The 27,415-nt window shown below is 38.6% G+C and overlaps 1 protein-coding gene across 3 annotated transcripts; it reads right to left on the bottom strand.

Moving 5' to 3' along the window:
- Positions 1-45: 45 nt before the first annotated feature.
- On the bottom strand, positions 46-26,518 carry bcl6aa (BCL6A transcription repressor a). Of its 3 annotated transcripts, XM_079841471.1 has the most exons (10): positions 25,848-26,518; positions 10,509-10,601; positions 4,174-4,345; positions 3,862-4,083; positions 2,773-3,744; positions 2,266-2,447; positions 2,013-2,180; positions 1,796-1,926; positions 1,572-1,709; positions 46-1,484 (listed from the first exon to the last, which is right to left on the bottom strand). In XM_079841471.1, exons 1-10 carry the CDS (start codon positions 25,873-25,875, stop codon positions 1,341-1,343), a joined length of 2,250 nt encoding a protein of 749 aa, XP_079697597.1. In that variant the 5' UTR covers positions 25,876-26,518; the 3' UTR covers positions 46-1,340. The 3 variants fall into 3 exon arrangements, with proteins under 3 accessions (XP_079697597.1, XP_079697598.1, XP_079697599.1); XM_079841472.1 differs by lacking the exons at positions 10,509-10,601; positions 25,848-26,518 and adding an exon at positions 9,183-9,366; XM_079841473.1 differs by lacking the exons at positions 10,509-10,601; positions 25,848-26,518 and adding an exon at positions 7,190-7,239.
- Positions 26,519-27,415: the final 897 nt, after the last annotated feature.

Raw genomic sequence — 27,415 nt, 5'->3', positions numbered from 1 at the left:
TCCATGTTGCCTCTATATGAAATAAATAGGCTATACACAAGTGTTAGACATAGAAATCCAATACTTTTATTTTACATTCATACATCTATATTTTACAATAAGCTTAATGCAATTGTTTGTTTAAAAAAGCCCAATCCCAAAACAAGTCCTGAAGATGTATAGATCACGCAATGAGTTGCATTTTTTTTTTAAAGTGTGTGAAAAGCATTTATAAAGCACACATGCACACACGCGCAGTCACTGCGTCCTTCTGTCACACATTCTCGCATGTTTTCACACTCAAAAAGGGGGAGAACAAAAAGGACACATGTTGCCCTTCAGTTGTACCTTAGTAGAGCTGGGCTGAATGAAAAGAAATTCAGACACCATTGAGAAAGGCACCTTGAGTACACAGTGTATACACAGACAAAAAGAAAATAAAGACAATAGTATAACCTTTTACTGTAGCTTCTAGAACAATGACAAAACTGTAAACCGTAAACCTTCACTTGCCAAAAGAAATAAAAAGTCACATTTCTATACAAATACATCTGAAGCAAAATATCTCCTTGGTCATAACATAGCAGTACCTTTTTTTTTATTATTATTTTTTTTTTAAAGTATTATTATTACTTTTGAATGCATATGTTACCATGTAATTCCAGATCGGCTCTGCCAGCAGAGAGCAATCTTGATGTAAAGTAATTACACTTTATGTCACAATATTTATGCAGTTGCCTACGTGAAAGTTTATCAGTGGCAAACCCACCTCATGCATGTTTTCCATTTGAGAGAGCAGCCATTATTCTCAAAAAGTACACGGACAAAAACCAAGAAAAGATATCCAATGCTATAGTCACAGTTAGGAGTTCCTCTTACAAGATAGAGGTCGTTCCAACATAGTGTAACCTGTACATTTATATATAAAAATCTATAGACACAATTCTTTGCTTTGCGAGAAATGCGTTTGACTCAAAATATTCCAACCTCGATCAAAATCCCTAATACCTTCAGAAAAGTGTTTTTTTTTCATTAGAAAATACTGTATTTTCAAAAACCGGATTTAAATGGTTTACATTCCATCCTTCTTCCAACAAAATAAAGCTTTTTATAACTCAAATTGTAAAAACACTCCCAACATTAATATATATATTCATATGTAAATATAAACAATAAAGTGACTACAATAGATAATATCGTGGTTCTATGTTCAAATGTAGAGGAAACCCGTTTAGACTGGCATTTCATGCCAGTTTTTTTTTTCTTCTTGTCCGATTAACACAGTGTGGCACTAAAATTTTGAATGATTGTACAAGTCAGGTAATATAATGCCATGGTCAGGTCTGCCCCAAAGTGCCTGCTCAGCATGCCTTCGTCAAGTCAGTCGGTAGCTCTGTCGAGGACATGCGATATTGGATTTTGGTGTTGGTGATCGCGCCATGCTTCTGCCGGAGGTGTAACCGCAGCTGACTCTTGTGGCGAAAATGCAAGTTGCATTTCTCACACTGTAAAACAAATGCAAAAACAGCATTTAGGACGAGGATGAACGCTTTTGCACTGTATAGTTATGATATCATAGTATATATTCTTACATGATAGGGCTTTTCTCCTGTGTGTATTCGCAGGTGGCTTTTCAGTGTCTGCAAATGGCGGAAACGAGTGCCACAGATCTCGCATGGATATGGCTTCTCTCCGGTATGAATCAGAACGTGAGCCCGAAGGTGAGCAACCTTTGCAAAAAAAAAAGGTTAGGTTATTCCTTTCGAATCTATGTATATCTATGTCTCTACGATTGACTAACACTGCAAGCACTCACCTGCACAAATCTAGCGCCACATGTCTCACACTTATATGGCTTTTCTCCTGAGTGAATCCGTGTGTGGGTTTTGAGGTTTGCTGGTCTGTTGAACTGAGCCCCGCAGATATTGCATCTATATGGTTTCTCTCCTGCAGCGCAAATGAAAGGAGGTTAAGCAAAACATCGAACGTTGAAGCCAAAAATTACATTTGTAGCAGCAGCTGTTTATTTTTACCGGTGTGAACTGTTTTGTGACTGGCAAGGTTTCCCTTGTAGCGGAATGCTGCTTGGCAACGGTCACATTTGTATGGCTTGTCGCTGTGGACCTGAAGCGTGTGACGTTTCAAGGCTTCCTCCTCTGCAAACTTGGAGTCGCATTCATTACAGAAGTAGGTTCCATTTTCTGGAAGGCAAAGGAGAAGGGGTTTTAGGTTGGTTTTGGAAGACACAAACAGGTTCTTGGGAAACTATTTAGAAGAGCATCTCACCACAGCTGGAATCGGAGTACTCAGAGTGCATCTCGGACATCTCCTCGGCCAGACGCGAGGCAGACGTGTTGGGACAGATGTCAGAGTGCTGTGGAGACTGAGAACCGCAGGTCGAGCATTTCAAATGGCTCATATAGAGAGAAGAGTGGCTGTCGCTGTTCCTCTGCGATCCCTCCAGAGTTCTGATGAGGAGAACGCCACATTTTAGGTCTTTATGCAGAGGAATTCACTCTAATTTTTTATAGGTTATTGAATGAATTTCACACATTCCTGCTAAGAGGTAAATCCTCTGTGTGCTTTAAGAGGATTGGAATGGATGAAGAAAAATTCAATCTGGCTTTGCGGAGGTGGTGGGTGGAGAACGGTTTCACAAAATACACACAAATCGGCAGTTCTAAACTTTATTCCATTAATAACAAGATCTTCTAATCGGTTTCCGTACACATACTACAGGATGACTCCTTTTCAGCTGTTAAAGAGTTTCAGATTTCCTTTGGAAAAACTCACCTGTTGATGATGTTGTTCAGGCGACTGGCCTGAGGCACAGTGAAGTCTTCGCCTTGATCGCTAATCTTTGTCGTTGCCTTCGAGTCAGGATGTTCAGAGTCAACGTGGTGAAGGAAAGCAGACAAGGCCGGCCTCGGTGGGGAGTGCATTCCAGGGTCGCGAGGATTGGTCTCCTCCTCCTTGGAGCTCTGATTGAGCACAATGAACTTGTATTTCTTCCAGTTGCGAGCTTTAGGGTCTTGCGTACCTTGAGAGGTTGGAGGTTGCGAGGCCTGTGCAAGGGCGGCGTTTTTGCTGCTGCTCGATTCTGTTGGGGAATTGGGCTGGCAGTCTGATTTGAGGGGACTCTGGGGGCTGCTCATCAAGGTTTTGCGTCCATTGGAGGATATGCCCATGGAGTAGTGTTGGTGGCTCAAATGTTCCTCTGCCAGGGAACTCTGCTCTTTCACAGTCTCTCTCTGCTGCTCTTGGACCAGGCTGGCGAAGCCATGTTTCCTAGAGCTCATCCCGATCGAATGAACCACTCCCTCCAAGGTCTCCTGCTTCATTTCCGCATCTCTTCCCAGCTCCCTTGAGGAGTATGAGCCTGTGTGGCAAGCGGTTGAGCTCCCGACGGCAGCACTGCGGGTGAAGTCGGACAGCACGGTGTTGTTACCGTCGACCGGAGAGCAGTGTTTGTGATGGATGATGCCTCCCTTTGAGAAGTCTGAGAAAGTGTTTTTGGTGTCTGAAAGCTTGCAAAGAGGAAAGGGGAAACCTTGCATGGGAAACTGGCTGTACAGGTACTGGCTGTTGTTGGGAGCGTTGACTCCGTTAAACATGCAGACACCATAGGGTCTCCCATCTCTGAATGTCGCTGCTCGTCCAGAAACGTTATCCATCACCTCATGGGGTCTGTAACTGTGAACGTCTTGAGGTAAAAGCAGGGGGCTGACCAGAAAGTCCTCTCTGGGAAGTTTGATGGAGGAGTCACTGCATGGAAATATTGAGCAAATTAAAGAACTTCCATTTTCTCGTCATCTTAAATTCCACTTAGCATTCTGTATTTCTAAGTACTAAGGGGTCATTTATGAACAAAGCAAAATATACCTGGACTTTATGAATCTGTGGCAGGTGTCAACAACGTGGTCCATCTGCAAGTAGATGGCGGTGTTCATGATGGCCATGATGAGGCTCTCCTTCAGTGCGAGACGTGAAGTGTACATAAACTCCAGAAGGATTGCGAAACCCTCTGGGTCAACCTTTGGGTCCAGACTGATGGCGTTCAGGTTACATTTGTGTGAATCAGTAAAGATTGAGTAGAAGAGCCCACTGTGAAGAAATTTTAGTTTTAGTCACACTTTAACATATTTCCACCATTGGCAAGCATGTAGCAGAAATACAAATAGCCTTCAAATGCACCTGCATGCCATAAGGACCGTTTTGTGTGCTCGAAACTGTTGTCTGTTGACCAGAATCGTGACATCTGTGAGGATATCTCTGCTACGCAGTCGGTTCAGGTTGAGAAGAACATCACTCGCATGACGCGTGAATTGGATGCAGCTGTCGGCTGCACAAGCCATTTTTTCGAGATCTGTTAGGAAACACAGTGAACCATGAATGATGTAATCGGTGCTCACTGAACAACAAGCTAAAATCAGAAAAGTTGGGTATTCTAACATCACAGGAATCTTTAAAGCTTATATTAGCCGTTAAAAACTTCAGAAACAAAGGCAATGCTGTTGTTCTTTGCTTTTTTAGGAAGGCATGTCAAAACATCTGTTAAGAATATAGCTTTAATCCGGTTATGCATCAAAAAAATTTGTCAATGTGTACCTCCTCTGCTTTTCCTCTGACAAAGGAACACAAAAGGAGACGTTATGGAGAATGACAGCCTCAGTCGCCATTCACTTTGATCGCAACTTTTTTTTTTGCATACAATGAAAGTGAATGGTGACTGAGGCTGTCATTCTGCCTGACAACTCCTTTTGTGTACCACTGAAGTAAGCCATTAGAGTTTGGAACAACACAAGGGTAAGTAAATTATGACAGACTTAATTTTTAGGGAACTATCCCTTTAATCTGTAAATCAATTACATGTATAGTTATCTCTCCCTCTTTCCGGTAGGTGGCGACAAATGATGAAAATATTTAGTTGGGGAACTGACATCTATCCACGTGCAGTAGTTCTGTCACGTCTGACAATCATTTTTCATCCTACCTAAAATCTTTTATCCGACCGTAATCACGTTTTCTCAGCTAGAAAAGAACTTTCACGGACATTACATGTTTATCTTAATATGTCCCAAGTTCACCGAAATGTACATTTACACAGCTTTTGCATTCTGAAGAAAATTGCTTATTTCCCTGCGATATTTTTCTTCATGTGTAGAGGAGCATAAACTCGAATGAGTCATGGGAAAATGTCGTTAGGCTGTTTATTGCAGCACTGTGAAACGATACACTGCACTATTGAGGAATGGGTGTAATAACAGACAAAGTGGAACAGACAACAAACACAAACCAAGAATTATGTAGAAGAGTTTATTTTTTTTATTAATTTGGAGACAACACATATTCTGCCCTCCTACTTTCAGATATGGAACGCAGCACCTCAGACGGTTCTCCCAGTCACATCTGGCTCCCTGATACAAATATATAGTTTCACTGGACGCCTTTAAATAGTTAGGCGAACATTTCTCACATGTTGAACATTCAGTATAAGAGATTCTGTTTCCATTTGAGTCTACATAATATCAATATCCCAGACCGCGCGCTGTGATGATGCCAAAGCTGTCATAATGCTCTCGTGTGAGGAGGAAAATCACCCAGATGACCGGGAAAGTGATCGGGATTTTAACCACTGGACAAACAAATAAAATGTAGCCTACATATAAACCACAACACCTGAATATGCCATCTCTTTACAACGTTTATCAAAATGTATTATACTCAGAAGAACTTCTGTAGCCACTCTGACCGCACATTCTGTTCTACTTTTATTCTTTAAGAAATCTGAAGTTTTGCGTCCACGAGATGTCACCCAGTGACTGTTTTGAAGTTTAGCGGCACTAAACCACAACACCTGCAACTCGCATATCAAGTCATATTTGGCCATTTCGCCGGCGTTTAGCGATCTTAAATCACTAAGAAAGTTTAAACAGAACGTCAACTTCTCACAAACACAGAAAAGTGTCATATGGCGGAGCACACTCGCTCGCTGTTGAGCTCTTAAATATCTCACATTCTTGCTCTCCGTTTCTATCTTCTTAAGTGTTCAGTCTTATTTAACACGTTTACTCTATGTAACTGAACGCCAATAAATGCGCTCACTCCAGGAATAGAGCCCGATCCACAACACGCAAACAGCGGCGAGATTTATGAGCCACTTGCTCAATGCCAAACAGCCAAGTCAATTTGTAATTATTTTCCGTATGCATCTACATCTTTCTGTGTTGTATTTCTGACCAGAACATTACAACTTATTTTAAAACGAAACACCCAACACATTGGCGACAAAAATCACAATTACATAGAAAAGAAACGCATGACTAGAGAGAAACTTATGCAGGACTGTTATGCTCGTGCTGCTACAAAGTGACAGCGACCGAACGATACAAACTTTTCTATTGCATCTCTGTCAAACGCTGACTGGACACGATGAAATGTAACAATTCAAAATTCTCTTGTGCACTTTAGAAAAAACAATAATGACAATATCAGAGATGATATTAACGAGTCTCTGCGCACCAGAAAAATCTAAAAACAAAAAAAATTCGTAAAATGACAAATACCCTCAACAACTGTATAGCAAACTAAATCAGAAACCATCTCTAAGCTTAGGATGTGGTTTATACCAGCATACACGGACTGAAAACACAATGTATACAGCTTTTGGCACAGGACAACAACACCAAAACGTCAAGAGCAAGAGCGAGAGCGCAAACTCTGGTTTCTGAGCTACTTTTAAAACATGCGCCAAGAAAAAGAGTGAAATCGTCGGATGTCTCCGTTAACGCTTCTATCTTAGTATTTGACCACGCAGTGCACAAACCCTAATGTATAATGTTATCCCCCCCCGCCCCCCATGTGCTATTTAGTCAACTTTGTAAGCCGTCTTGTTTGGTCGTTTTGGCAATAAACGCGCACCGCGTCTACATTTTCACCCCTCTGCCGCACGCACTATTTACGACCCCACGGTACCGCAGTGAGGACTGACAGAACAGTGTGGTTCATGCAGGACAACCTGAACTGTCAAAAGCATTTTCACCAGACAGACCCCACTACATAAACACTCTGCGCTAAAAGCTGTCCACAAAAACACCTTCAAATCAGCCGAGATAAACATTTAAGCTTAAAATCCAAATAAAACAGCCTAATGAACATGTGTGAGTAATGGCAACAGCGCGCCAGAGGAAAAGAATGTAAAAAAAATCACCTGGTAGTGCTTTCCTAGAAACTTCTTGCATCACCACTTCTAAGAACCCCAGTTCTAAGAATCAGGAGAGCTCAATTCTCGGAATTTGAGCTGGCGACCATACCATTTTTAGAGGACAGGGGAGTGCAATATTTTGCTTTAAGTTTGTATTTCTTGAGTTATTGTCAAGAATTGTATTTTATACCATCACACTTCAATAATAAAATACAACGTTTCTATATTCGATTAATAAAATGTATATGAAAGAATCATATTTCCGTTATGATTGAGAGAAATAGTTGCGTTCAGCGTTTAATTCCTCCTTTCTAATGGACGCGTCCAGACAGAGACGGTCACGTGGCCAGAGAAAGTGGCTTACGTACGTTGTCTTTTTAGCCCAGCCTCGAAATACTCAGAACTAATTTGCTATTCCATGACATAAGCAGTGTCCATTCGTTGTCTTTCCCTGTATTAAACCCACGGCCATAACCTAGTCTATACAGAACATATCTGGATCGTTTATTCACACGGACACAGTTTGTTTGTTTATTTATTTATTGTGTTATTTTTTTTTTTCACCAGTGATATCGTGTTCCTATTGTTACCTCTTCAAATCTGTGGACCTGCTGGCCAGTATGCACCAGGGTTTGTTTGACCGGGATTATATATATGAACATTGAGACATTGTTCTTGAATACTGGCTTAACTGGAATGTCGTTCATTTGTTAATTTAAACTTTGATTTTAACTGTTTTGTTCTCGTCATGGTTTGTTTGTCACATGTGTATATAAGCGATGCTACGGACGAACTACCCATAGTAACGGTTATTTCGCAAAAACGGCTATATGAGGATAAATGTGTTTAGGTGAGGAATATTGATAAATCTGTATTGTGCTTGTCAAAGCGCTGTTAAAACCACTTCGTTTCGGAATTGTGTAGTATTAATTATTTAATTGCAGTAGGCAGCTGGCGGTGTAAAGGGGAACATTACCGCACCGGTGCGCGAGAAGATGCCAGTGACAGGCAACAATTTGACTGACGAATTAATCTCATTCTTACGCACAGGTCCGCATACCAAGCCATGTTCTCGGAGCCGCACGTTCTATACGTACTAATTGATGCCGTCTTCTCGGCTGTGAAAGTATTCATATCTGCCACGCTGAAACTCAGAAAAGACAGCTCATACACACACACAAACTGTAGTTCGTACAAACACGTGTTGTTTAGGCCCACGAATATGTTATATTTGCTTAATGATACGTAATCGTGGCGCGTCCAATTTATTTTATGCTTCAAACTGCTAATACGTTGTGCTTAATTATGTTCTGAGCAAAAGTTGAATGCAATTTTGTAAACTACTGTTTTAAAGTGTCGAAACTTCTATAAACTGGTAACATGAACACGTCAATTGAAATTAAGCTGCAAAGGCCGAAATGTCAACTCTTGTTCACTCGTTGACCTCAGGCATCCGCCTTTAGATCACAGATAATATTTTTAAGAATGCATTTTAGTGTTTTTTTTTCTTGTATAGAGACAGTGCTTCAAACATGTGAAGGAGAATTTTTAAAAAAATATTTGAAGATAGAGGGGCTTTATCAAGCTCTGCATATTTGACATCCCTTTTCTTTACCTACTTCAAAGTTTTACTCGTGTTTTTACGTTAGTTACTATCAATGCCATATGAACATTTTTTATTCTCTTTTCTGTCAGTAAGCATAAGGAGAAGACGGCTTGTCTTTTTGGTATTTTTCTTCAGCATATTCTCTTCTCTTCCAACCAAACATGCGTGTCTCGCGGTTTTTCTTTCTTTTTGCACTAAACGCGTACAGAGTCCAAACGCACGTGAGGCGTCGTGTTTTTCATCCAACTGCAGAAAACACTCAACAAGTGTCTTTGTAGGCAAGTCTTTAAAAATCGAGGACCTTCCCCGAGTTCTCACATTCAGGGACAGCAGTAGTTTCTGCAGTATCTCTTGAGACTCTACTAGCTATGTCATCTCATTAGAGTAGCCTACCTGATAAAAAAAGTAGTTGAATTGACCCATCCATCGGATATACTGGAGCAGCAGCCAACAAGAAGAATGCAATTTATGTCAGTTATTCTAAGTTCAGCTAACACTGGCACAGCGAGCACTATCTTCGATGTTTGTGTGAGAGATAAAGACTTAATGTTCTGTTTTTAGCACACATTTTAACATTAGCCTATATTTTAGCAAATAGCCTGTAATTTATTACATGTTCTGGCTTCCAGGGGATTTATTAATGTGCTGAGCAATAGCCTACTGTTGAACAACATGAACTTAATATGTGAATATTCCCCAGGGCAGTTTGTAATATCACATTGTTATTGACACTGCAATTAATTATATTAGTATGTAATAGGCTATATATAACAGACTCTAGAATGCAAGGAACTTTTCCGCTGGGTTGTACATTTTGGCTGGCTCGTAGTCTTGGAATCTGTTTTGCTCTTGACACTTTTACATGTCAGGCCGGTTTGCAGCACAGCACAGGGGGTTTTTGAGATGATGTCTTTTCATGCTGGTGTGTACATTAGAGTCATGATGAAGATTGCTTGTAAAATTGTTACTGTGGGAAAACTATCAAAATTAACTGCTTAGAACGAGTTATATACTATTAAAATCTTTTTCCTGCTCCATATTGCTTTTTTTTTTTGACAGTGTTTATAATAACCATTTGGTATATATTTATTGCTCTTGTGTATTGTAAAGTTGTTGTATTTTTTTTAACTGTGCTTCGTGGAATTCCTGTAGATCCATAATGACAAAGAAAAAGATAATAAAACATATATATATATATATATATATATATATACATTTTACTGAATATTGATGTCAAGACTTTGATTGGCTTACTTTCTTATGTGGCATGTACATTGTGTGGGCATCAATCTACTGAGATGTGAATACAAAATCAGAAAATATGAGCTGAATAGTGATAGTAAGGAGTAAGAACTTCGTATTCAACGTGTCGTAATGTTTGTTGTCATACTTCTGTAAAGCTAACTGTAAACTACATATACTACTTTTTAAATAACTACAACCTGTAGTTTTAAGCGTGAGCAGTCGAGAGAAATTCATCAGGAACACCTGTTGTTTTGTATTTATTAGTTCCTTTTCTAGGGAAATATTAGGGGGAAATGCAACAAGTAGAAGTTTCATAGTGCATAAGCAAACACTGTTGTAAAAGGGATGACAGGAAGAACAAATTAAGCCACTTACTAACTGGCTCTCTTATATCTCGATTACTTCATTCACTTGGAATCTATTTTTTGGTTTGAAACGTCGACTGCTGAGTGATTGACTTTCGACGATGCTCACCTGGGTAACTTCGTTTGTGGCTCCAGCTGGGGGGAGCTGGTCCGTTCTCCCTTGAGCCGTTTATACCCTGACACAAAAGGAGCATCTGTTGGGCTGTGGTGGAAAAAAGAAGAATTCAGTGCACATGTTTCCCCATAACCGATCAAATGCTTTTGTCCGGATTTAGCTGGTGTCTTCATACTTTTTGCAGCCTTAATATTCTGCTGATTAATTTGTCATAAGTCAGGGGGAAAAAAACAAAACCAGATGTCATGAAGACCAACACACATTATTCATAGAGTAATGGATAGTAACTATATAACCATTATTGTATAATTTTATTGATACATCTTGACTATTTATGACCTAATTTTGTGATTGTTTACCTATTTCTTAGGTCCACATTCATGTTGTTTATATTTCAGTAAAAAAGGACACTTCTTATGAATTCACGCAAAAGGGCAGAAAATCTATAATAATTTTTTTTTTATATTTAAAGAAAAACAATGTACAATTATTTTTGTGACAAGGGAATGCTCTTTTTCTAAACAAATTAGACTGTAAATGACCTGGTCAGTCAGTGTGAAGTGTCAGGTTTATATTTATCGTTCTTCCTGCTTTTTACCTCTGTCTCATTCTTTTTGGGTTTAATTAGTCTTGACTCATATTTTGCATTGCACTAATGCAAGCATTTGATGTAATTGTGAGTTAATTATTATTTATTTTTTTTTGTAATTCAGCTGAATAGCAACAGTGTCAGCATTGCACTATTTGGGGACATGAAATGGTGGAACGTCAACAGAAAAAAAGAAAAAAAAATCAAAAACAAAGCTGAACTCTTGTGACACCATAGTGTGACTCAAAGGAAAAAGAGCTTGCAAAGTAGTGAGATGGAGATCAAATCAAGAAAGTGAAAAGGTGACAGAACCTGACATATAGTTTTCCTTTCTTACTCTTGGAGTTTAGTTTCAAAACAAGGACTATAAAAAGTTTTAAATTAATTCTACCATGAATCTTCAACTAATAAACATAAGTAATATAACAAATATGTGATACAGCAATACTCAGAGAGAGAGAGAGAGAGAGAGAGAGAGAGAGAGAGAGAGAAATCTCTCTCTTGGCACACTCCTTTTTTCTTGGCTATTCTTCCAGTCACCTGTTTTCAGCCTGTCTTGTTGAATGTTTTTTTTGTATTTTCATAAAACTTGTGTAACTTCAGTAATGTGCTTGTACTCTTACAATATGTAAAGTTCACTAAATTTCTCTAATTAATATATTCAAGCGATCGCAAAAGAATCTTTAATCTTCACCAAGATGAAACTTTTACCTCATAATTGCCCAAAAAGAAATGTGTCACTATTGTTGAAGTGTACAAGACAGGAAAACGTGTTCCAAAAATAGTTTGCCTCTGTGCTACCTTGGCTAGTTGTACCCCGGATTTTGTGGGCTGATTTTTTAGAACAGAGGTGGAACAGACATTCAAGATGGAACGCCTCTATAATTTCTTGTGAAGAGCATGCCTAGGCAGTCATAACAGAAGCATAAAGCAAAAGCATGAATATTTTTGACCTTCTCGTGAAAGCCCACAATGTAAAATTTCATTTCAACAACAACCCACATACAATGCATTTAGTGTTGTGAAGAGGCAGAAGTCATTTACTTTCCTCAGTTTAACACTGATTGACCTACTTTGTTATTTTGGCCTGAGGGGAAAATTGAATCAACTTAATAAATTGATTTTTCTGACCCACTAATATATTTTACCAGCTTTGATTCAAGTGTGTTAGTTTAGAGAACATAATTGTTATAGATGGAACAGGAATACTTCTTTCCGACCTAAAACTGTTTTCACAACGGGTCAAATTTAGCAAAGATTCATTCTATAACTATACTTGCTGATATCAAGCACTTAAGGGGGACAGAATATTGCTCATACACATATTCAAAATTCTTAGAAATGTACTGCACTCTTGTTTGTATTCATGTTTGTTTCATATAGTTTATAAAAACTTTTATACCAGTTTACTGACCTAAAAATGTCATGTGGTGTAACCAAAAGTCATAGCATATTCACCTTGAATGCATGCGAGTGTACGCATTTTGTACGCAGTAAAGTTATATTACTTTTTTTTAAAACAAACTTCATGTTTAATTATTCAATGTTTTAGTGAGTCGCACCACATGACATTTTACAACCTAAACTAACATTGCCTTGTTGTAAAAGTCAAATTATCAGAAATATTAATCTCATATTAAGACTCACATTCACGAGGATATTCAGAGGTCTTCTCTATTACATAATTTCCTTTTGGTCGCACCATGTGACTTTGCTTTGTCGGACATGTTTTTTTCTTTCATATATTAATTATCATTGAAGCATTTTTGTTAAAATATTATTTTTTAAAAGATTATGCCAAACTACTTTTCAAGAATAACATTTTTAATGAGCCTGTTTTCTTTATTAAGATACCCCCCACCCCCCTCCCAAAAAAAAAGCATTTGAATACAGACATCAATAATTGTATGTATAAAAATTGTATTCATGAATAAATTAATAGATAAAATAAAAAATGAGCATGCCATTGACCCATTATTTTAGTGTATAGTTATGGAAAAAAGGATTCACCCTGAACTGAGGGAGGTAATTTGAGTTTTCTGCCAAATTATGTTAGTAATTATTTTCAGCATCACTTGGATACAGTTTTTCAACCTTCACATAACTGCTGGCTTCATAAAAAAATCTCTTTCCTTAATGGAATCACACAGATATCCACCCATCTGGATCCGGTGCCCCACTAAAAACACCCCAGGTGTTCGCTAACCAACAGGGGAAAGTCTCTTAAATAGTTAAGGCCCTCCTTCACAACAACCACCGATTCAGCACTGCCAAACAAAGAGCATGTTGAGCTTCAAAACAAAGAGCAGCGTCAACTTTATTTCAATCCACTGGAGGGTTGTTTAAGGCCCTCCGATGTGGTTTTGCATAACACACGGCCGTAAAAGCATCCAGGAGTTTGCAGCGAAATGTGTAATTTACCATGGCCCCCCGCAGTGCCCAACCACATGCGCACAAGATAATTACTGCAAAACCTTGGCAAACTTTTAGCCAACCAATTCCACACAAAAATAAATGACCCACTTAGAAAGCTGGATGGGGTAGGTTAGACTTGATCAATACTCTGTGGCAAATGAAGGGTTAGCAGCTACTGAGCAACAGGCACGAATGATTCATTGTTGGGGTTGTTCACTGGGTTGTTCCCAGGCCACTTTGTGAGAGATTTCAGTTTGTGTTAGAAAAGGAAATGAGCTAGTGATGGCAAGAGATTACCAATACTTATTCTTCAATATTAGAGACTTTTGTCACTCTTACATTGTCTGTTTGAACAGGAATCAGCGTCACTAACAGTAACCGTCTGTTCTGCTCCGACTTTTACTTACAAGTTGTAAAACAACTGTCTGATGATGCTGAGTAAGCACGATGTGCCGCCCATTAACATTAGCCTGAGCGGCGGAAACTGCCCCACAGTCTTTTCTACATGAGCGGCAAATTTTTACCCCCATCTGATAGCAATTTTTTTGTTTTTTAATTTTTTTTGCCAGCTTCAGCCCTCATTGTCAGCGAAGTCTTGAGCCAACCGTGTTCATCAGAGGAATGATGCAACGGAGCTGTAACACGGTGCGGATCCGCTGTTAGCAAGTGCACTGAGGTCCTCTTAGTTCTTTAATATAAAAAGACTGCTTTTAGGTTGTGAATAAAAATTCTAAAGGAAGCCTTTTCTTTTCTAAATTTCCATAGAGAATAGAAAACATGTCACATGTATAACTACTTTTTAAGATCAGCAATTTAATGCTTAGTTCTTACTGGTATCACACTTAACTTTCTAACACGTTACTTTACACATTACTTTGCATACATACATAAAAAAAACACATATGTATGTATAATATGTATGTGTGTGTGTGTGTGTGTGTGTATACACTGATCAGGCATAACATTATGACCACCTTCCTAATATTGTGTTGGTCCCCCTTTTGCAGATCCTTTGAGTCCTGTAAGTTGTGAGGCTCCATGGATTGGACTTGTTTGTTCAGCACATCCCACAGATGCTCGATTGGATTGAGATCTGGGGAATTCGGAGGCCAAGTCAACACCTCAAACTCGTTGTTTTGCTCCTCAAACCGTTCCTGAACCATTTTTGCTTTGTGGCAGGGCGCATTATCCTGCTGAAAGAGACCACAGCCACCAGGGAATACCGTTTCCATGAAAGGGTGTACATGGTCTGCAACAATGCTTAGGTAGGTGGTAACATCCACATGGATGGCAGGACCCAAGGTTCTACCTCCACCTGCTTGCCTTCTTCACATAGTACATCCTGGTGTCATGTGTTCCCAGGTAAGCGGCCATCAACGTGATGTAAAAGAAAATGTAATTCATCAGACCAGGCCACCTTCTCTTACATTGCTCCGTGGTCCAGTTCGGATGCTCATGTGCCCACTGTTGGTGCTTTCGATGGTGGACAAGGGTCAGCATGGGCACCCTGACTGGTCTACGGCTATGCAGCCCCATTCGCAACAAACTGCGATGTACTGTGTATTTTAGAACCTTTCTATCAGAACCAGCATTAACTTCTTGAGCAATTTGAGCTACAGTAGCTCGTCTGTTTGATCGTATTACATGGACTGCTCCCCACGTGCATCAATGAGCCTTGGCCGCCCATGACCCTGTCGCCAGTTCACCACTGTTCCTTCCTTGGTCCTTGAAAGATACTGACCACTGCAGACTGGGAACACTCCACAAGAGCTGCAGTTTTGGAGATGCTCTGACCCAGTCGTCTAACCATCACAATTTATATATACAGTACATACATATATAGCAGGTGACCTCACAATGTCAGAGAGGCATTTAAAGCACTGTTGCATCATGATATGCTGAAAATTGTGAGTTTACAGTCGTGACATTGATGTAAAGTGTGATTAGAATATAGTATCTGTTTGTATGAATGTGCTGTTGCACAATCATTGAATGCCCTCTGCACTATGCTCAATGATGCAATAAATTATTTTGATATATTTGACTATTATTGGAATTATGTTAGTACGCTAACAGTCTGACTCTGCCCTTATTTTCATAATTTTTTATAATCCACGTGGTATAAATTTATATAATCTGTAAACTTTAGACTGTACTGAAAGAAGAGTGGCAGATTCTTGTCTGTGATGAAAGAAACCCTGAAGTGTCGGTACTGTTATCACTCACTCTTGTATCTGTTTGACTTCATACTTGGCTCACAAAGCGAGAACCGCACTAGTCTCTATAAAATGTAAATATGCCCTATTTACAGTTATTTGACAACATTTCTCCAAATAATTTCAACACAAGCCACTATCACAATGCGCAATTACAAATATTGCTCAGGTGAACTTCTACTTGATTGACATATTCAAACAAAGTGAGATTTAAACGTCGTATTAGTATTACATTTTATCATCAGGTTCATTAACATCTACAAATGATCAAATGTTTAGAATCAAATAAACCAATGAATTAGTTTAAAGTGTCAAAGCCTATAATTCAAGTACACTTTCTCTCTGGAACAAGCCTAAATCTTTATAAGCTCATTTAGTTGCCCTTGAGAATGTTGGACATTATGACGAACCTAGCATCCTCACATGATGGATGTCTGATGTTGCAGACTGAAAACACTGAGTCGTTTGCTATTCTTTAACTTTTGAGCAAGACACCAACAGAAGAGACAAAGCTGGTATGTATTTAACGCCTACAGTGCTTCATACTCAACTTCTCAACTGCGGTGAGAAAACCAGCCTCTCTGTGGTCTGATTCTGATGTTTCAACTATCTTACATCCCACGTCAAATTTACCATTCACATTCTCATAGTTTATGAGAAGTTGGCACAATGTTATTTTTGTTATTTTCAAAGACATTAATAAGTATATTAGTCCTATTTAGTAAATTAGTTTCAGGCACCAGATGCAAACGCTGACATATATGAGGCAGATCAGATTTAGACTTGGAGGCGTGGGCTATGTCGTCTCGAGGTTTTGCATGTGAGCTGATCAGCACAGGATGTCACAGCCCAAACAGCAGTAGGCGGGGTGGGGAGGGGGGTGTAGAGTGGTGGAGGTACTGCCGCTTTGCCTACCTCAGTAACATTACAGATGTGTGGGTATACAGTCTGTAAGTAAGGCCTGGCATGGGGGGTTGGGGGATGGGTGAAGGCTCACAGCTGCCACATTGACGCCATAAGCATCCTCGACCAACTTGCTGAAGATGCGCATGTCATGCTATAACATTTTTAGTTATTGATTTGTCATGATAATGACCATTTATTTTAGATTTACACAGTAAAAAGAGGTAATCTTGTGTGTCTTTGTGAATTAAATGCATTCATTTAAATGCTACCACATCATCTCAACAATCATTTTTTTAAGAAATAATTTTCTATACTAAGGGAAACACTTTTTATTTGTTATCTTCTAGTTGCTGCTTTATTTGCAAACCTAAAACTTTGCTAAAATTAGATTTTTATTGTTATAGACAATGTTCATGAGGTTAAAAAGAGAATGAAAGCATCCGAATAAGCAGTGCAACAATAATGCTTTTAAAGATGATAAAGCATTTGATTCTTCTTTTTCAGTTATAAAGCTGGTGTGTTGCAGTGTGATGGTAGGATTTGCTTACTCAAACACTGGTATCTTCTCCTTCCACAGATTTAAACGATTACTTTTTTAAGGAACAAATTCATCTACAAAAGCAGCTGAAAGCTGTAGCAGTCCTCATGGAAATTAGCACAGTCACAGGGGGAAAGATCTTTTAGTGACTCAGAGACAGTGGCAGGAAACTGTTTGCATCACACCTTGGAGGGCTAATAGTGTTTTTGAGTTTATGAGGTGAGCCTGCCAAAACTCAAGTGGAAAGTTGTCAAATTAGTGTAGTTTTGTTTTGCGAATGGTTGGTGATGAATAAAGCATGTTATAGCACAGTATGTTAGTTTGTGTTTCTACATGAGTAAACAGGGTGTCTTTACAGCGTTTACACATATTCTTCTTCAGGAAAAGGGTTTAGTCACCTGCATCACCATACACCCTGAAATAATGTTGCCATGATGCCATCAAATGTTTCGGTTGCGCTGAATATTCTCTTTCTCTTTCACACTTTTGCATTCAGTAGTCCTTCTAACATTGCCTTCACTGGCTCTATTAGTTTATTTAGAAAATAAACGGGGGGAAAAAAAACCCACTGGAAAAAGTCTAAAGAGTCTAAGTCTAGTTTGGGCAATTTAGAGATATATATATGGGAGCCTAAAAGCAAGATGGGGTGAAGGAAGGAGGAGCTGATGAGGAGCCAGAAAGAAAAAAAGGGGGCGAGCACAAGAATGAGAGAAAGAATTCAGTGTTTTGGAATTTTTCTGTTTTTCCCCTCAAGTACAGGATGTTTTCTGAGTTTTGCGCCACCTGGTGGATTGCAAAAAAGATTGAAAACAGAACCTCTTACATGTCACTTGGTGTAAGTTATGCACCCGTTCTGTATTTGTATAGTGTTCACTTTGTAGGTTAAGACTGAGCCATTCTTCAGAGCGTCTGCTTCGTCCTCCAATTACAAACATCACATAGATCACGTTCAACCTTTGAAGCCTCCGTTTGAAGCAATAACAATGACTCATAGTTTTCTCATTTCTTGTCGTGCTTCAGAGAACAGAGTGGACTAGAAGGCAGGGCACCAAAAATGTGAAAATATGACTCCCCTTTTTATAATCCCACCCCTTTAGCACCCTCTAAACCTATCATGAACTAGTTTTCGAAACAGCCCATTTGTTGTTGTCATTGTCTTAAAGTGTCAAGGGAGCTGGTTGATCATTATCATAGAAATGCAGTACTCTTTAGCATTCAGATGCGCAATCCGAATGCCACAAACGGATGCTTTAAGATGCGCTTATGTTTTTTGTTGCCGTAGAAATATATTAAGTATTTCTGAAGGCTTACATGTTGTGTGGTTTAAGGTTATGTATTCTCACTCCTCCAGATTTAATTAGGCGTTAATCTCAGGGAGAAGATGTCTCGAATCCATTCATTTCTATGTGTGCTATTTCCTTCCTTCCACACCTTGCCTTAAATTGTGGCGCAAGACTAATTTCTCAAACGGCCTAATCCCTTTAAGAATCGCGCATGCGATATCATGCTCTCTTGTGGAATTGGGATTTGGAGAAATATGTTGGACTACATTTTCATGCCAAAGTGAGTGCTGCTTATCGTTTGGTGTAAATGGGACTTGCTGCTACTGGGAATAAAAATGCTACATGTTTTTTCGAGCTCATCCAGAGGAGTTACTGGAGATCTCAATTATGCTGCATTTAAGAACCAACTTTGTCTGATGTGTCTCTTAAAATAAAAAGAGACACAACTAAGACACAACCCGTGGTTATAACATATATGCCCGGTCTCACAGACCGGGTTTAAGCTAGTCCCTGACTAAAATGCATATTTGAGCTGTTTTAATTAAACAAAATAAATCTTAATATCTTAAAATATGTCACTGGCATTGTTTTGTATAAAAATTATCACCTGTAATGTTTTTTTCTAAGGCACTTTTAGAAAAGCTACTTAAATGCCCTAATTGAACTAAGGCCTAATCCTGGCTTAATCTAATCCCTGTCTGTGAAACCAGGCTTTACTGAATAAGGAAAGAACATTTTGTCTTGAAGAAAATCATAAGAACTCGGATTATTCTGCGCAATCATTCTGATACCTCTGACTTTCTATGAGATTGAATTAAGATATTAAAGGGATCTTATTCATGATTTTTCTTGAAGGTACATGCTCAAATTGGTCATAATAATACTGAATTATCTGCTGTATTATAGTGTGTTTATTATGTTTTTCAACACTATATACGTACAGTACATATATTTGCATAGTTACCTTTATTTCAGTAATTCTAGAATTAGTAGCTTGCAGAGTGCAGTGTCTTATATGGAAGGTAAGACAGCTTTTAACATGCATTCATTCATCTGTCAGTTCAAATCTCCAGCCATTGCCTGCCTGTAACTGCACCAAATCTCTTTATTTTACGTCACTGGCAGTTTTTTTTTCAGAGCTTACTGGTGGTTAAAGTGAAGACTTTGGTTTACTCAAACATTTCTTAAATCACAGAAGTCAGGATATCAGGAAATCCAATCTGTCCGAAATGCCTCAGTGGAATATCCATTAGGCCTGTGGAGGGGTGTGGTTCTGTGCTGCCTATTTTTGGCTCTCTCCCTCTATCCATCAGAGGGAGCAAATGGAGTGTAATCCATGATAACATGGATGCAGGGGCTTTTGGCGTGGATGAAAGCAATTCCGCCCAGTCCCAGAAATCAGCCCCTCTAAAACCTGATTTTATTTGGATGGTCTCCAACTTTGACCAATTCTTAAAACCCAAGAGGTAGATAAACATGTATTTCCAGAAATTTTTAATAACATATCAATTTACATGGAATTTTGGGGTAGGATTTGCAGAAGTATATTTTGTTGGGTGAGTTACAAAATCCCTGCAAAAATACATATTTGAAAATGTATTCCTAAGTCTGCTCAATCGGAAAATCTATGGCGGATCATTTTTCGTGCGTCAAAGTTTTATGCAAGTTTGAACTGTAAAAACGATCAGTCCAGTGTTGATGCAGGTTATTGTTATTATTGGATAAGGGTATCACTTTCGTAAGACACATGATCAAAGTTTAGATGTGAAACAGAGGGCACGCATTCTCTGTTGCCAGGTAACTCGCATATCTCTTCTGGAACAAGTTGTAATACCAGCTCTCTGGTAATATGGTAGTATAGCCTATTTCATCTCCAACCATATGAAGAACTTCAATATTAGACATGTTGACCGAGAAGTTTCAAAGCACCTAGCTCATTTATGACCATATTAGAGAAGATCTAGAACCTGTTTTTGGTTCAGATTTCTGTAAGTGTGGATTAAACTTTAGTGCACTTTTCTTAAATCCTGTGAACAAATTTGATCTTAACAATATAAAGGTGGTTTTATGAAACTCTAGTCATGTTAGTGATCTGAACTTAGGGTGAGTTAGGGTAGAATGAACACATTGTTCTTCCATTTTAGCGCAGCTACTGGAGGTCCAGATGGCATTAACATATGGATTTTGTTTTGCCGGCTTTCAGATTGCATATGAAACCAGCCACCCATCAACACTCACTTACGCTGGATAAGACCCCAGCTCCCTTAAACTACCCTGCTAATGTTTACAGCAAACAGATCAGCCGGAGTCAATGTCACGTCTGTGAAGCTGCGCTCTTTCTGCATGTTTGGTGCTATGGCAAGAACCGATAGTCATTATGGGAAGTGTGGTGATGTTCATGATTTATGAGGGATATAAATGCAAATAAACCAAATTAGCCCAAATGGTGATTTGTATAGCATAGCTAATAGAGATTCCCAAGGGACCCATTTTTTTTACATACTTCAGTGACAGTTTCTGCAGGTTACATAGTTATGCCAGTAGGTGACGACAAGTGAGTCGGTCATTTGAATCATTTACTCAACAATTTCGTTTATCAATATTGTGTCTAATGTAAGTTACTTAACAGCAAAAAATCCACTTATTTCAACTAAACTTAAAGGATTAGCTCACTTTAAAATTAAAACTAAACCCATGATTTACTCACCCTCAAGACATCCTAGGTGTATATGACTTTCTTCTTTCTGATGAACACAATAGGAGGTATATGAATAAATATCAAGAGTAATGCCTCTCGCAGTTTAAAACGCTTACACTACGTCCGACATCATACATCGCGCCAGTTACACTTTTTACGTAAGTTGAATACGGAAGGTGGTCTTGAAGCTAGATATTTTACTTCATAAAGTTTTAAATATGGATATTTTTCTTACAAAAACCCATTGATTCACTTCAGCAGGCCTTTATTAACCACTCCGGAGCCATGTGGAGTACGTTTATGATGGATGGATGTGCTTTTTTGAGCTTCAAACTCGTGAGCCCTGTCATTATAAAGCTTGGAAGCTTCAGGATATTTATTAATATAACTCTGACTGTGTTCGTCAGAAAGAAGAAAGTCATATACATCTAGGATGGCTTGAGGGTGAGTACATCATGGGGTAATTTTCGTCTTAAAGTGAACTAATCTTTTAAGTTAAGTTGCTGCCTTAAATTTTAAAATACAATTAACTTAGTTTGTTGTTAAAAGTCATTTCAATTTAAATTATATTTAACTATTAAAAAATGTATTTTGTATAACATAAAAAAAGTTGAAATTTCTTAAAATATTTTGATGGGTTAAAGTACTGTAATAAAGTTGATATGAGTTCTTGTTTACTGAATTATTGTTTAAAAGCACAAAAAAAAAAAAAGGCTATAAATATGTTATCCATGACCAGTAAAATTATGTCTGACACTTCCCATATTCCGTATGAGGAATATCAACTTTTGCCTTCAAACAGAAGACTTAGAGTAGGCTACCATATGCTAGAATGAACACGTTACGGAAATCTTTTGTTCATCTGTCGGTAAAAATAATAAACCAGAATTAGGGGTCTAAGTAGGCCTCAGGATTCTGAAGAATGGAAGGAACTAAATCGTTGCACTGCAGCTGGATGTGTGTTTACATACTTATATGTGGTTTTGTGTATTAAGTTGCGATGGTATTTGGCCTTAAAAGGTTGGGTTCTGGAGTAAAAAAAACCCCACATTTATTAAATTAAATTCATCATTAAAGACACTTCATATAGGGATGACACTTAATCAGTTCTATTGTGGAAATTAAATAGGACAAGGAAGAACAAGAGTTGATTTGAAAGCTCAATTCAGATCATATCACATCACATCATCTCAATTCAGTACATATATATAACGCTGTGGGATATGAGATTACACAGTAAAGTGAAAATTGAATTGACCCTTCAAATTATTTGTTATCATATAATTTGAATTTATTATCAAATTCATAAACACTGGTTTGTAGTGCAAATATTTTTACCATTTACGGCACTTTGTTATTCTTCTAGTTATTTACCTACAGTGATTATTTGAATCATAAATCTCGCGCAGAAGATAGCATACTTCCACGGCAAAATAAGCTGGATAGGAATCTGTGCAATCAGGAGTTTCCAGTGAGAAAAAGTTTCCTATGCAGATTTTGTGATACATCGTTCATGATAGGCTTTTTTCTGAAATGTTTTAGTTGGATGTTCCTCTAACATTTTTAAAATGTAAATACAGTACATGTTTTAGGATATTCAAAGAACATTCAAAAGTAACGTTCCCATAATGTTTGTGAAAAGTAAAATAGAAAACTTTTTTTTTTTTAAAGTGGACATTTTGAACATCCAGAGAACATTCAGAAATAACATTCCCATGACTTAATATCAAAATTAGCAAAGTACTCTTGCCCATGCATGGCTGAATCACAGCCGTGCTGATATATGGCCATAATGCACTGTGATTTTTGCTAAAAAGCGTAAACCTAAAATCAAATGTATGTCACTTTGGTCTCTGCCTGCCTCTGACATTAAAAGAGATGTGGATAGTGTATCTATACACAGAAACAGAAATAAAGGCATGTACGTAAACCAAGGCTAAAGTGAGTCGGAAAAAGTATTTTCAGAGTAACCTTGATATTACGGACAAAACAGTGATTCTCCAACATAGAAAATTCAAATCAATGTCAGATCAGTGCTATTTGTCCCATGAACAGCTGCTTGTTCACTTGGTCACTTCAGCTGATAAAAATAATTTCATTATTATATTAGTTTCTGCAGAGAAATGTCTTGACAAAGCAAGGTTGCTGTGACAAGTACACTCGAAACACCACAAATACACCCATAATTATTCAATAACTTATCTGATGTCAAGGAAAAATTATACCTAATGTAATATGTACTTTTCGAGTAGCATCAGCATCAGGACCAGACAGACTTTTCCTAACCCATTGGGGCATCTCTTCCAGCTACGAATTTGAGAATTTATTGTTCACAAACGAATCACCATTTGCACAGACTGAGGATATATGAAGTAAATTAACTTAACATCACACTGATTTTAGGGGTCCACGAACCCCTAGGGGGCTTTGGTGAAAAAAAAGTAAAATAAATAAATAAAAAGGATCATCATATATGGCTGTCTGTGGTATATGAAACCCTTGTCACAGAGTAATTCAATCTACAATATGAGATCTCAATATGTGTGGCAACTAAAACACAGTCATAACTACCCCAATTCTCACTATTTTAATTCATTAAACTATTGTGACTTCATAGAATTTAGTAAAATAGTTGTTCTACAATCATCAGTATAAGACTCATGGGGCTCCAACAGTTATTATTTGCTGTTGCTGTTCAGAGGACTTAAATCCCACCATGTAAACTCAGCACACCGTAACACACCAGAGTGCGCAGAGAGCCGTCTTCAGCACGAAAGGTCCTTTAGGAAGTCTTTATGAATGAGCCAGTGCAGTCTATGTTGAAGCAGCGTTTCTGATGTGAGCACATGAGTGGAAAATGAGCTTTAACTAAGCTTGTAAACACGACCATCTCCTCCATGGCTTTTAATCAGCTTCTTGTCCCACTCCAGAGAATTAAACGAGAGATCTTTGTGGCTCCAGTAGTGCTCACATACAGACGTACTGTACATTAGTAAGTGCATCTTCAGCGCTGTTGCGTTCATGTCGCTCTAGAACGTAAACTGTTTTACTCACAGCGTGAGAGCTGATCATTTTAAGGCTATTTTTATCATTGTGTTTTAATGTAAAACCATGTTGTTTTAAGTTCGTTATTCAAAGCACTTACATAATATCCTATGCACACAGCTTCCTGGTGTAAACTATGCTTATGGAACACTTTGATGATGCTGTTGTTATGCAGCTGTAGAAATGTGTGCACATGCTTTCTATCTGTCTGATTTATTTGATTAGTTCTGCTAGAACATTCAGCTTTAACATCGTTTACAAATTAAGTAAGCTTGTGCGTGTACTGAATATATGTATTCAGAATTCAAATATTTGCTCAAAAGCGAAAATAGAATGTTTTTTTCCTCCTCCCACACTTACCTGTGACTTTCACTGTCATGTTGCTGGAACTTGAGACATCTCCACTCTTGATTCATGAGCTGTTATTATTGCATATACCAAATCATGTTGTTTTAATTTTTCTAACAGTTGCATTATCTTTTCTCTATGCACATTCATGGACACCTAGGTCTTGTGCGTTTTGATTTGTTAACTTATCACAGTAAGCAATGTTTTGAAATGTGTCTAAGCCCACTTGTAATAAAGTACACTTGGCAGAAAATATGTAAGGGGAAGGAGCTCCTTTTTAAAAGGAGGTCAAATACTTGTGAATTACATCAGAATGAATAAATAAGAGGGTCAAGCATTTTCTGTTGAGACTGTTTGAGCAAATGCCAAGAAGAGAAAACACTCAATCTAAGACTAAGAGAGGGTGCCGAGTCCAAACAGCTTTAGGCACTTTCTTTGTGTTCTCCGCTTCTCTCTCCTCTCTGGTGCCTGCTCATTTTGCTCGCACATTTTACATTCTTATCATATTAAAAATTCATTTTATCTTGAGTAATGGGGCAAGCTCCGACTTTTTCCTGTGAATTTTCCAGAGCGTACATTTCAGGGACTTCTCTTTAAAGGGATAGTTAACCATATAAATTCAAATTCTCACCCTTGTGTCATTCCAAACCTGTATAGCTAAAATATTTAGAAAAATGTCTCTTTGGTTCACTTCATACAATGAAAGTCAAAGTTGGTTTTGACCTTATTAACTGTCATTGCACAGGCAAAAACAGAATGTCTTCTTTTGGGTTTTACTGAAAAAAAAAAAAGAAACTCCTACAGGATTGGAACGTGAGGGTGAGTGAATTGTCTTTTTGTGTGTGTGTGTGTGTGTGTATGAACTATCCCTTTAAGGTTAAACTAGCAGTCATGACTTTTAAGGCTTTCAAGAATTGCACCAAAGTGTGCAGATGGTTGCAGCTGATATTTATTACTTTGTGACCAGGTATCTAGCATTACTACTAACGCTACAAAAAGAGTTAGGAAACAAATTCAAAGACCAAAAAAAGCAAACTTTCACCTGTAACAATGAAGATTTTGAACCCTGACCTCTCCTAGTGTTTCAGTGTTGGTTTACTGAGCGTGTCAAATAAGGAAATTGCTCTGCTGGCATCTCTTTCGTTTTCTTTCCAGTTAATGTGTTTGCTTTTTATTAATTTCCTTTGGACTACTTTACTGCAACCCCAGCAGAAAAAAAAGAAACTTAGAGCTGCTGGGTGTGTGAGGTCATGGAGGAGGGCAAGAAACAAGGTAGTAAAATATAAAATTCTCACCGTGTTTCTGCTGCATGGAGTGGGGCATGCTGGGAGATGAGGGATTACTCAGCGGTAGCGAGGAACCCCCAGCTTCACCACGTCTCAATCTCTGGAGCAGGAAGTGGGATGCCTCTGGTCAGTCCTAAAGTTGCCAATGGGAGGCAGAAGACTCTTTTTTTAACAGTCAAAGATCTAAAAATGTCAGTGATGCCTTGAGGGAAGCGGAGGACATCCGGAATTCAACGAGAGAGAAGAAAGTGGAGCAGATTGTGACAGCTCTTCAGCGGAACAGGAGGATCGGCAGCAACGGAGCTGGGATTGCCGGGAAAGCTGGCACGAGGCAGAGGGGCTCAGAGCTGAGCATACACGCTGGCAGATGTTGAAGATGCCAGGCTGGATCAGGGTGGCTAAATAGGTGCTGATTCCCGCCGTCTCTTCTTTCTTACTTCTTACAGGCAGTTGGCGACCCCCAGAATATCCCGGCGAGCGGAAGCTGTCCCTTGTTGGATGCGTTTGCGAGTGAGTGTGTGCAGGAGGATTGGCGTAGCAGAGATCTGAAGCGAGTCGACTGAGCGTGCTCAGCGTTACAGAAGAGGTCCACAGGGCATCGGTGGCACTCTAAGCTGATAGGCCAACAGTGATCTAGCGTACATTGTTTAGTGTGCTTACTTTGTCCACTTTCCTTGAATGCTAAAATGATGGGGCGTGCTGGAATTTTTTTTTTTTTTGGGTGTGGAGGGGGGAACCCTACAGATTAAGTTATCCTTGTTGTAATCCCAAGGATAACTCTGGTGCATAATTTGCTCTCTCTCTCTCTCTCTCTCTCTCTCTCTCTCTCTCTCTCTTTCTGAGGTGCAATCTGAAATCTCATTGAGTCACATGAACTCTAAACCTTGTGATATTCCCATTAATATGGAGCAGCTCTTGGGCACCCGGCCATCTGCCAGATTACAGTCTTTCATATACTGCAGTGACACATTGTTGTATAAACTGAGGTTTTATACAACAAACATTTCAGTCCTCTAGCATTAATCTACCTTAGCTTATCTCAATCCACAGAGCTGGATATTGCTCTTTATAACTCGTCTAGCAATGGAAGGTGATATTACATCACTCCAGATGTCACATTTCTTCACCCCTGCTATTCACAACAAGCATCTTGACTGCATGGGATTGAAAATTGGATGATAACTGTACAGCACATTAAAGGGTTAGTTCATTGAAAAATGAAAATTCTGTCATTAATTACTCATTCGAAATCCATAAGACATTCGTTCTTCTTCGGAACATGAAGATCTTTTTAATGAAATCTGAGAGCTTTCTGTCCCTCCATTGACAGTGTACACAACTACCACTTTCAAGCCCCAGAAAGGTAGTAAAGACATCATTAAAGTAATCCATGTGTCTTTAGTGGTTTAACCTCCATTTTATGAAGCAACATGGGTGGTTTGTTTGAGCAAAAAACAAACAAACATTATTTATCTCTTAATTTACAAAATGTTAATCTCCAACACCCGTTCACGAGAACACCACGACCCATGCATGTTGGAGATTAAAGGGTTAGTTCACCCAAAAATGACATTTCT

Source organism: Gobio gobio, assembly GCF_949357685.1.
Source record: "Gobio gobio genome assembly, chromosome: 17".
In the NCBI taxonomy this organism is placed as follows: domain Eukaryota; kingdom Metazoa; phylum Chordata; class Actinopteri; order Cypriniformes; family Gobionidae; genus Gobio; species Gobio gobio.
This window is presented reverse-complemented; position numbering and strand designations above follow the sequence as displayed.

Excerpts from the sequence above, each read along its gene's own strand:
- bcl6aa (XM_079841471.1), bottom strand. The coding sequence starts at position 25,875 with ATGCCCCACTCCATGCAGCAGAAACACG. Across the intron at positions 2,448-2,772 it reads CTGAACAACATCATCAACAG|AACTCTGGAGGGATCGCAGA; the intron begins GTGAGTTTTTCC and ends TCTCCTCATCAG. Across the intron at positions 2,181-2,265 it reads GTACTCCGATTCCAGCTGTG|AAAATGGAACCTACTTCTGT; the intron begins GTGAGATGCTCT and ends TTTGCCTTCCAG.